The sequence below is a fragment of the Somniosus microcephalus genome, chromosome 11, assembly GCF_052327205.1.
Source record: "Somniosus microcephalus isolate GS21.2 chromosome 11, FLI_Smic_1.0, whole genome shotgun sequence".
Taxonomy (NCBI): Eukaryota; Metazoa; Chordata; class Chondrichthyes; order Squaliformes; family Somniosidae; genus Somniosus; species Somniosus microcephalus.
In genome coordinates, this window is record NC_140997.1 from 201,232,141 (window position 1) to 201,244,208 (window position 12,068).

At 44.2% G+C, this 12,068-nt stretch overlaps 1 protein-coding gene across 6 annotated transcripts in view; it reads left to right on the forward strand.

Moving 5' to 3' along the window:
* Positions 1-6: 6 nt before the first annotated feature.
* The window catches only part of ptpdc1a (protein tyrosine phosphatase domain containing 1a), a 40,975-nt gene continuing 28,913 nt past the window's right edge, over positions 7-12,068 (forward strand). For 4 of the 6 annotated variants that reach the window (XM_086001692.1, XM_086001695.1, XM_086001696.1 and 1 more), the window contains exons 1-2: positions 7-3,318; positions 4,988-5,106. In XM_086001692.1, the coding sequence (XP_085857818.1) occupies positions 3,230-3,318; positions 4,988-5,106 (208 nt within the window). In that variant the 5' untranslated portion in view covers positions 7-3,229. The remainder of the gene's footprint in view (positions 3,319-4,987; positions 5,107-12,068) is intronic. The other 2 variants (XM_086001694.1, XM_086001693.1) reach the window with 2 other exon arrangements.

The following is a 12,068-nucleotide window of genomic DNA, read 5'->3' on the forward strand; positions in this document are numbered from 1 at the left end:
AGATGCCACTTTCACAAAGCTAACAGTGGAGCAGTGCAAATCGTTCAGCAACTTGTGGCGATTCATAATTCACGAGGTATTTCTTCCTCGCCGTATGTTGCTGGCTGATTTGCACATTTTCAGCAAACTATGCTCATAATTTATGTTGGAGTGATCCACTTTTTTACAACATTTACATCAACTGAGGCATGTGACCATAACTGTGTGCAAAAGTATTGAATTAGTCTGTAATTATCCCAAAGAACCTTGGAAAACAAATCCAGTATTAATAACAACAACAGCAACTTGCATTTATAAAGCACTCCTCGTGTAGGATGATGACTCACAACACTTCACATTAAGGAGGAAAAAATTGGTGGATGCTAGCAAGAGGGATAATAGGCTTACGGTGGGATGGGAGTTGAAGGCACTGTCAAAAAGAAGGGTTGTGAGAAGTTTATTTGAAAGCAGGGAGGAAACCAGATGGAGGGAACAAGGCCATAATGACTAATTGAACAGTTACCAGTAATGGAGAAAAGGGGGCAGTGGTCAAGGACTATAGGTGAATATTAGAGGAGCATAGGTACTTGTGAGGATGTAAAGCTGGATAAGATCACCTAAGCTAGGGTGGGGATGAGGCATGGAGGGATTTCCAAGTGAGGATCAGAGTTATGGAGCAGACCAAGGATGAACTCTCATAATCTACTGGAGTTTGCTGTGTGGATGAGAAGCTGTTGGAAGTGAAGCAACATGTTCCAGGACTTTGAAAAGAAAGTGAAGGTTGGAGAGAATGGAAGAGTTCTGGGTGAGTTTCTTGAAGATTTGATAATGTCAGTCTTGAAGGAGGTCGGAGCATTGTCAGAGGAAGGACACTGATTGATGATGTTGGCAAGCATAGGACTAAGGAGGTGAAGCTAAATGGCCAAGCGCTGGTTTGGGAAGGGATTGAGAGTAGGTGATGGATGCCATAAACAAGATGATTGTGCTGAGGGGTGATTGAGGAGTAACTGCAGAGAACAGAATGATGAGGGCTTGTTGGTTGGTTGCAGGGCAGGATTGAAAGCTGAAAGTTAAGGGACAGTTGGGAGTTAGCAGCTGCTATGAAGATGCCCTTAATTATGGACATAAAAGTCTGCATTTTGAGTGAGATGAGGATGGGATGTAAAAGAAGTCTGAGGAAGCTTTTTAAAACCATTTTCACTGATTCTATCTCATTTTGTTTTGAAACACAATAGGAGTTACTGTTGCAGCATACTTATTTTCAGATTGTTGAAAAGTTTACTTGATAACTGGTTTAAATTTTCCTGATTGCATTGCAGTTTCGGAAAATTGTTGTTCTCCATATAATACATACAGATTATAATATTGTCCTGTATTTTCTAAAAATGATATCTCTGCAATCTTTGTGTTCATACATCTCTATATGCAGGATATCTTACTGTAACTTTTCCATCTCCCTGAGCAAAAGTCATGCATCTGTTTTTCTTCAATGCTGTTAAACAATTCACCTGTGCAGTAACCTCATCCTGATTTGCCACCCACTATCTGCACCATTTGGAGGTTCAGAAAATACCAGCTTGTTTCTATAATAGAAATATAACATAAATTCAGGGTGAGTATGATGAGATGCGTGGGATTCTTTGCTGTTTTTCATGCAGTGATGGTTTCAACTCCTATCAAAACCAATACAATCCTCATCATAACTCTGTAATTTACCTCTGGCCATTTTTTTTTTAATGCACAAGTTTCTAGAAAGATGCAATGCCACATATAAACGACTGAAGAGAATAATGGATACTAGGGTGTAATTACAAACAAGTAATTAAATTGAATGTTTCAAGTGATGCCATAAACCACAGAAACAAAGCTTAAGCAGTTTAGAACTATCATCTGAACTGAGATTTACTAAATTAATCCTTTTTGTTCAGATATTAATACTATTTCTTATCAAACATTAGTATTTAAGCAGAAATTATTGGTTTGTGTTTCAGTGTTTTCCAATTTGTCATTATCCAAATAAAATGAGTGATAAAACCAGTATCTCCGCTTCTTGATAGCAACGCTATATATAATCTATATGATTTGCAGTTTGTGTTTCCACTATATTAAGCCACTAGATCACTGGAACTCATGACAAACTGCTAATAAAGGGCTTTGATGATGTCGGTATCAAATTATCCCCAGTTTCATTCCAATTCTGGCACCAAATGGTAGTCTTGCATAAGGTATATTGTTTCCTCTATAATTAGTTCCTCATTTTGTTTCCCCTCTCAGCCTCCAAAAGTGAGCATTGGGTGAGTTTTCACATTTGTCAGCACCAGGAGAAAAGGTGGAGCCAACCCAGTAAAATGTAAATGAAGGCTAGAGAATCAACAATGTTGACTGATTTTCCAGCACCCCCCACCCCTGGTTGGTAACAAGTTTGATGCGCGTTTTTCCAATGAGTGAACCAACACCCTGAGGGTATCAGGTTTATGTTCATATGCAAAGAATAATAATAATTCAACTTTATTGTCATTGTACAATGCACAACGAAATGTGATCTTGCAAGCTCCCATGAGTCCAGTACAAATAACATTAACATTAAACGTAAATAGCACCGTCCTGGGAGAAGCAAAGCCGCTGCGTCTGTGTGCGCCGCCATTCCATTTCCACCATTCCTCCTGTCCGACAATCTTCAGCCCAACGCCTGGGCCTGCTCACCAGCCGCCCCTCCCGGGGCTCCTTCCGTGACCTTCTCACCAACCGCCCCTCCTCGGGGCTCCTTCCGTGACCTTCTGCACCTGGTCTTCCCTGATGGTCACCCCTCCAGGTACTAACCAGGCCTGGCTCTGCTTAGCTTCCAAGCCTTGCCAGTGACCCTGTCCCTAGTCCCAGGAGGGTGCGTGAACATGCAGAAAGGTGCTCCAAGTTTTGGATGTCAACCATAACATCCCCGATGATTTAAATACTGCTTCATTTGGTCATGGTTTAAGTTGTTCTAATCTTGTTCTTAAAGTATAACAATAACAAAAGATTTCAGGATGTACTCAAAATAAGAGAGTTTAATTGTTAGACCTTTTAGCTTTTTAAAGCATAATTGTTCATTTGTGTCATCAATATTGAAACATTACCTGAAATGCACATCCTATTATGAAGAAATCTAATTGTTGGTGAATTGCTGAGTGTTCCATAAGTAATGGGCAAGTAAGTTGAATATTTAGCTTGCAAAAGTAATTCATGCATTGTTTATTCTAACAATTTTTTGTGTATGTACAGGATTACGGACAACATATTGGCAATGGCTCGTCCATCCACTGAAATTATTGGAAAATACAGCATTATTGAACAATTTAAAAGGTAGCTTTTAGCTGGAGTAGATGTTTCTAGTTTTTAAGGAGGGACTTCTTGCATCTTTCCCCATTTCCCCACATTCTCTCTGCAGGCAATGGCGCATGCTAGGATATATTCCACGAGGCCTGTAGCCATTCATTTCTTTACCTAAGTGGTCATTTTGACGTGTAAACTTAGACAATGAGCAGCCACAGGCTATTTAACCATGGGGACACCACAACTGATTCGAAAGCTGATCGGGCTTAACAATTTTGCGCAATTTATGCCCAGAAATTAGGTGAGCCGAAGTGGAAAATCTACATTATTATGTCTAAATCTATTTTTGTTTCCACCACACAGTGCAACTAAATTATTAATGATTATTGGGAAACTTCAAATTCCTTAGATGGACAAAACTGAATGCCACAACAGAAATGGCCGGCACACTGCTTAAAAACTGTCAACAACGTGCAAACCAATGATTTATTTCTCACAGTATGACTGAAGAATAAGTTTCTCTTCAGCATAAACCATGTCATCAATTCCTGCACCATTGTCAATAAACATATTTAGAGAAAACAAGTTAATGCCTATTTTCGGAACAAACATTTAAATTCAGTTTAAATCATCATGATAAAATTAAAGTATTTAGAAATAAAAAGAGAAAAACTGTAAATAATGGAAATCTGAAGTCAAAACATATTGCTGGGAAATCACAGCAGATCTGTCAGCATTTGTAAAGAGAAAATATTGGTTAATGTTTTGGATGCAGACCCTTCATCAGAACTCTAAAGTAATATTTGAACCTTTTATTGGTGGAAAAGAGTAAATGTTAAGGAACTACTTTTACAGTATCAAAAAGCTGTTTCTAAACCTGGATGGTTGTCATAACTGGGTTCAGAAATAACCCTGGATTTTATTCCTTTACAATTATAGATGCATATTATATTCTTTCTGGAAATTATTAAAGCACCATTTCAGTATTTTATGTGTGTAATTTAAAAAAACTACAAATAATGAGAAGTGTATAAATTCCTCTCCTTTCTTTAGGTTCATTATTTTGGATTATTAATACAGGAACATTTGCAGGAACACAGCAAGCCCCGCTCCCCTCTGGCATTTGGCCTTGCTTTAAGGACTGCATGAGTTAGTGTTAAATGTGCTAGTTTTTTAATTTACTCGTTCATGGGATGTGGGCGTCGCTGACAAGGCCAACATTTATTGTCCATCCCTAATTGCCCTTGAAAAGGTGGCGGTGAGCCACCTTCTTGAACCGCTGCAGTCCGTGTGGTGAAGGTACTCCCACAGTGCTGTTAGGGAGGGAGTTCTAGGATTTTGACACAGCGACGATGAAGGATCGGCGATATATTTCCAAGTCAGGATGGTGTGTGACTTGGAGGGGAACTTGGAGGTGGTGGTGTTCCCATGCGCTTGCCGCCCTTGTCCTTTTAGGTGAAAGAGGTCGCGGGTTTGGGAGGTGCTGCCAAATAAGCCTTGGCGAGTTGCTGCAGTGCATCTTGTAGATGGTACACACTGCAGCCACGGTGCGTGTGTGTGTGAGAAATTATTCTTGTAATAAATTGTGATCACAGTTTTTAACATGTGTAACTTATTTGATTGATAATGCCGTTCTCCGATTTGGTAACTGTCAATCAGTTGTTCAATTAATTTCTGACTCCTGTGCTCCCTGCTTCAGGCATGGCGTAAAGACAGTAATTAATCTTCAGCGTCCCGGGGAGCATGCACACTGTGGTAATCCCTTGGAGACAGAGAGTGGCTTTACTTACCTACCAGAGGTATTCATGGAAGCTGGAAGTAAGTCTCCTGTTGTTCCTCCATAATTAACTGAAACCCTATGGTTTGTGCCAGGTTGTGGCCAATGTGCAAGGCTAAATGCTCCTTTTTATAATTTAAAGATAAGATCAAAAGACAACCTATGCCTAGAAATTATTCTTCATGTTGAGGGTAAGAAAATTAGTGTTGTAGGTGTGTACATTCTGGAGTTCATAATATTTTAAAAATTGTTAGTCTTTTTCTCCTAGTCCTGGGAAGTTTTTTCCATCTGCAAGTCCTTTTTTGTTTACTTGTTTGTGAAATGTCACTAGATCAATATGACACTGATTCTTGGGGAAGCAGGAGTTGAGGATGTTTAGGCTCACCAGTATGCTGAAGACTTGGGCTAAGTAGGGGGGCTATCAGTGTCATATGTCACCTATTACAGCAAACACAGCCAGCAATTAGGACTGCAGCACCATTGTAAATATTACCATAGCCTTGACCTTTCCAGCACCCATCAGGGTGTACCTCCTGGCGTCAGCCAATTTGTAGTTTATCATGAAATCAGGGTTGTGAAAATCCCTTGTTGAGACATGTAGCTAGCTACGTACAATTCTTTGCACAGCAGCAGGAAAGCTAAGTTTTTCCTCCACTGTGACTTTCCTAAAGTACAAATTGTTATTGACCGTGTCATGTAGCGTTTCATGTACAGGAAACTCTCGATTTACCGGCACCTAAATAACTGGAAATCTCTGTTAACCGGCAAAATTCAGGAGTAGGTTCAGGTAAGTTTTACTTCATATTAGTTGCTGTTCCTGGATCTGTGGCTGTGTAATCGGGGTACCTGCACTTGTTGCTAAGCAACAGGGACGCTTGGTCTGTGGCTGGGCTTCTTGCACCTGTTGCTAAGCAACAGGGAAGCCTGGATTTGTTGCTGTGTACGGAGCTCTCGTACCTTTTTAACTATACCTCTCTGTAATCCGGACTTTGATAAACCGGCACCACGTCGGTGCCGGATAAAAGAGTTTTCTGTACCCACAAACCATGGAATGATGCATGTGAACAGGAAGGGGCATTATTCCATGAACATTGAGATGCAGCTGGGTATCATGGACGTCAATAATGTTTAGCTTGGGGGTTCACACGACTTCTTCATCCTAGGACTCTAAGGGAGAACAAACAGTTGATGGTGACTGCTGCAATACTGGTTTCTCCCATTACAATACTATCCTCAAACCTCAGCTGATAGTAGTTGCAATGAGGGTACATGAGGATGAGGAGAGCCAGTTTTTAGATGCTTAGGCCACTTGGGGGTGTCGAACAATGTGCCCCGGAAGGAGTTGGCAAAATCATTATGGTTTCCTGTATGCTTCACAACATTGCCCTCTATATAGAGACACTATCCAGGAAGTTGACGAGCATGAGCATGAAGATGAAGATGAAGAGGAGGGTATGTATTATCAGCTCGTAGCTAAACAACTGATTTGAGGGAGAGGGCCTGGTTGCCTGCCTTTCCTTTCATAATAATGCCAATCACTCACCTGTTTAAAGGCCATGGCCAGTTCAAGGTCTTTAGTTAAAAATAAAATTTGATTGCCTCTTCTGGCACTAATTGTGCTCTTCTTGTGCTCCACTGGGTGTCATACTGCAGCATTCTCCTCAATAGCTGCGGTCTCCCTTTTGGTAATGGGCATAAGCAGTCAACCCTATCTCAGGAGAATGAGTTGGAGTCATGACAGAATTGAGCACTTAATGTCATCTGCTCAGCTTGCAGTAGGCCATCATCTGTTGCACATCTTAGTGTTTTAGCTGTTTTGGGGGGGTGGGGGTTGTTAATCCTCGTCCTCTGGGTGTGAGATCCCCTTGTGTTGCTGTGGGAGCCTCTTCAACACTCAAGTCTCCCTATGGGTGAGAAGTCATGATGCTTATCCAGTACTGGGAGTGTCCTGTTTGCATTTCCTCCTTCCTTGGAGGGGTTACCATCGTCATGTGGGTGCACAGCAAAGGGGTGGAGGTTCCCTGAGCTGGGGATTGGCATTGTATGATGCTCCCATTTAGAAAATACTTGCCTATATTTGGGATCTCGAAGGAGGAGGGAACATCTATTAGGATTTTCAGTCTGGTGGGATAGAGCATCCTTTATTCAGTTCCTTGGTTTCAGAGGGCAAGCTTGATGCTGTTCAAAGTCTTTATTTCCAGAGGCGTTCTGGGGACAGGCACAGAATGTACTATGGATGAACGCTTTCTTGTTTACCACTAAGAGTGGCTCCGTAGTACCATCACTGACTAAACTGGCTGAATCAGAAAGGACATAGCTGACTGACTGGGCCTGCATTAAATGGTGAATGAACCGACACGGAGCAGTAACCTACTAAACATTATTCTCGCCAACCTGCTTGTTTCAGACATGTCTGTCTGTCTGTGATAGCATTGGGAGGAATGACCACCACACAAACCTTATGAAGATAAAATCTACCTTCACAGGGAGGACACTCTATCATGTAGGGTAGCACTATCATTGTGTAGTGTAATGTTATATCTCAAGAGTTTAATAACCTTGCTTGTATAACAATTAAAAGAGCACGCAGGAGACAGAGTTCAGTTAACAGCCATCTTGCAAGAGATTCTTCTCCACTCAATGCACTCTATTTCCCATAGTGCACTGCACATCCCAACTACGGTAAGCTATGTGGGACAATTTAAATACAACATTCAAAACACACAACATCTCCCCTCTTACATTAGATGTCCCAAAAGAACCACAAAATTTTTAAAACACAATTACAACACAATAACCTGGGAGTGAAGGTAGACTTCCTCCAACCATGGCTATACTCATGGGGATTATTCTGCCCCAGATAAAGGGTAAGCCTCTGAACTATAAGTTCAAACGTAAAGGGGCCCGCCGCGCTCTGGTGGGATACCGGCGGTCAACCTGGCTCTCCATTTCATTGTCTCTCACAGGTGACGTCAACACAGGTGTAGGCGGCTGAGGTGCCTGTATACAGGTCTCCCTTGCTGATGAGATAGGGGCTGAAGCGGCTGCTTCCTCAGAAGGTGAGCCTCTCGGTGTAGAAGGCGGATAACCCACAGCGTCACCCAATGGCAGATAAACTGCTGTTGGTGGTTCAGTGGGTGTTGCTGCACTTCATAGAAGCTGATCGATGTGTCTCTTCCAGACAATGTCCTCTGGTATCTGTACAGTGTAGGATACTGGACCAGTCTGTGCAATAACAGTAGCAGGAACCCACTTAGGTCCACCACTGTAGTTCCGTGCCAACACATGTTCACCTGGACTGAAGACTCTGTCTTTGGAGCGTTGTTCACGTCGCTTGATCTGCTTGTCCTGCTGATACTGTACCACGTCTTTCACCTTTGGCGGTTTCAGCAGGTCGAAGTTGGTTCGTAGCTCTCTTTTGAGCAGTAGAGTGGCAGGTGATGCTTTTGTGGTCGCATGTGGTGTGTTCCTGTAACTCAACAGGAAACTATTCAGGCGCTGATGAAGCGTTCCCTGATCTTGCGATGCCTTTAGAGAGTGTTTCATGGTCTGAACAAACCTCTCAGCTAGACCATTGGTCGCAGGGTGGTATGGTGCAGCCCTGATATGTTGTACGCCATTCACCTGCAGGAATGTAGCCATTTCTTGTGACACCCACTGTGGACCGTTGTCTGAGACAAGTTGCATCGGAGATCCAAATCGGCTGAACACCTCACCTAACTTCTCGATGGTCTTCTCAGCGGTGGTGGACCTCATTATAACAACCTCTGGCCACTTACTGTGCACGTCAACAGCCACCAGGAACATTCCTCGAATGGACCCGCAAAGTCTACATGAATGCGGTGCCATGCTTCCTCCGGAAAGTCCCAGGAGTGAAGAGGTGCAAGCTGTGGCACATTACGAACTCTCTGAATGAGGAACAGGTTTTAGCTTTGTCCTCAATCTGTCCATCCATACCCGGCCACCAGAAGTAGCTCCTCGCTATTTCTTTCATACGAACCATTCCGCAGTGTCTGGAGTGTAGTTGCTATAACACTGGTTTCCGCAGTGTCCGGAGTGTAGTTGCTGTAACACTGGTTTCCGTAGCGATGGTGGAATAACCACTCTCCTCCCCCACAGCAAACATCCAGACTGCACCGACAGTTCGTTTCTCCTTAAGAGATATGGTTTCAGGTTTGGGTCATCGCTGTCAAGCTTGCCCCTGACGATAATGTCCAGCACTGCAGACAACACTGGGTCGTTTCTGGTGTTTCGTCGGACCTGTGTCGAAGTAACAAGTGCATTCTCCACCTGCCTAAAATAGCAGATGTCCATGCTACGCGTCATAGGCTTGGTGACAGGCAGCGGCAACCTGGAAAGACCGTCGGCGTTGCCGTGCAGGTCAGACTTACGATATCTAATGTCAAATGTGTGTGCAGACAACAGCAGCGCCCACCTTTGCATTCTGCTCGCAGCAAGTGACGGAATCCCTGTATGTGGCCCGAAGATGGCCGTGAGAGGGCGGTGATCTGTTAGTAGGGTGAACTGTCTCCCGTACAAATATTGGTGAAACTTGCGAACGCCAAAAATGATGCTCAGTGCTTCTCGTTCTATTTTGGCGTAGTTAGTTTCAGCTCTGTTCAAAGTCCTAGATGCGAATGCTATCGGCTTCTCTTCTCCGTTTGGCATGATATGAGAAACGACCGCTCCCACACCATATGACGATGCATCGCAAGCTAACTGTATTGGTAATGAAGGGTTAAAATGCATCAAAGCCTCTGACTTCAGGAGCGTGTCCTTTGCAGTCATGAACGCCTCCTGGCACTTGTTAGTCCATTCCCACTTCTTGTCTTTGCATAGCAACCAATGCAGCGGCCTCAGCATCGAGGCTAGGTTCGGTATGAACCGTCCATAGTAGTTCAGTAACCCTAGAAAAGAACGCAGCTGGCTGATATTTTCAGGTGCTGGGGCATCCACGATTGCCTTGGTCTTGGACAGTGCCTTGTGAAGTCCTGTGGCATCGATCACATGACCGAGGTACCTAACTGATGCCTGAAAAAAATCGCATTTATCCCTGCGAACTGAGTCCATAATCCCTCAGTCTCTGTAGCGTTGCGTCCAAGTTACGCAGATGGTCTTGGTCATCTCACCCAGTAACTAAGATATCATCTAAGTAGCACTGGACTCCAGGCAATCCACTAAGGATCTGGTCCATAGCACGTTGGAAAAGCGCTGGAGCTGATGTAATTCCGAAAGGGAGTCGACGATACCTAAATAGGCCCTTGTGCGTCACAATAGCCAGCATTTCTCGTGACTTCATCCACATGCATTTGCAGGTAGGCTTGACAGAGGTCGATTGTGCTAAACTTCTGGCCCCCAGCAAGTCCCGCAAACAAATCATCAATATGGGGAAGCGGATATTGCTCCACTGACAATACAGGGTTAACAGTTACTTTAAAATCTCCACATATCCTAACTCCACCCCCTTGAGCACTGGTCCGATGGGCGTTGCCCATTCACTCATGCTGACTGGTTCTAGTACTCCACTTTCAACTAGGGCTTCTAAGTCAGCCTCGACTTTTGGTCTTATGGCATAAGGTACGGGTCGTGCCTTCATGAACTTGGGTTTGCTATCCTGCTTAATACGAAGCTTCACAGTAATATCTTTCATGCTACCCAGTTCTCCATTAAAGACTTCTGCATGTTTCTTTAAGATGGCGGGTAAGCCTGGATCATTGTATGACATCATGTAGACCGATGACCAGTCTAATTTTATTCTCTCCCTCCACGAACGTCCCAGCAGGGAGGGGTAGTCTCCTTTAACTACGTAGAGTGGTAACTTCCTAGTTTGTCCATTCAACTGAACTGTGACCTCAGTGATACCTCTCACTGTTACTCCTTCACCGGTATATGTCTTTAACACTATATTAGCTGGTTGAAGTGGAAGGTGCTTTAATGTCTTTTTGTAGACTGTCTCTGACATAAGAGATACTGCTGCCCCGGTATCGATCTGCATTCGCACAGGCTGCCCCTCTAGCAAGGTTGAGACCCAGTAGCCATGCGAATCCCCAGCTACAGTCAGCACATTCAGTAATAGTTCCTCCTCTGAAGTGTCACTTGCCTCTGTTTTGTCCTGTTCTACAGAGCGGACATGCTTCTTTGTCTTCTGTTTGAATTGTAGGAACTGGGGTTCCTAGCCGAAGAATTGAGATCGACTCAGAAAATCAAAAACAATAAAATTTAATGAACAAACGAAGCTGTACAGGAAACTGTAGGATACAATGCAAATAGGTCTGGTCTGCTTGAAAGCCTTTCTGGAAACTGCTAGAAGGTTCCGAGCTCTACTGCTAGAAGGTTCCGAGCTCTGACGTCATCACGTTCTTCCCGCCGTTGAGAGACCACGTGACAGACGGCTTGACGTCATCACGCATCGTACAGGAAAGAAGCCCTAGTACAGTTAACAGATACATTAAAGGTGCAGCCCCCAGCTGTACTACATTGCTGTAAAAGGAATTATATACAATTGTCCGTAATCCTCTGGTGGTTCCGCCACATGCGCCCCCCCAGAATTGCTTTTAACAGAGAAGGTAAGGCGAGAAGGGGGTCTGACGAGTCTGTCCGACTGACTGCGATACCCCGGCAGCTGGAACGGAGCGCTAGAAGACGAACTGGCCGTTGGCTGGGATGACGCCGCAGGCTGAGGAGAAGAGGCCGGCTGTGGTCGACCCGGTGATGACTGTGGCTGTACTGGACTGGCAGTCGACGGTGGACGACCACGACGAGGCGGCTGAGCGGTGACGACTGGTTCGCTCAGATCCAGATGCGCCGGTTTCAACCGGTCGATGGAGATGTGGTCAGGCTTACCGCCGACGTCGACTGTGAAGGACTTGTCATCTGACGAGATGACGCGGAACGGACCTGTGTAAGGCGGTTTGAGCGGGTTTTTGCGAGCATCCTGCCGAATGAACACGTATTCTGCGCTCTTAAGATCCACCGGGACATGGGAGCGCTGCAGGTCATGATG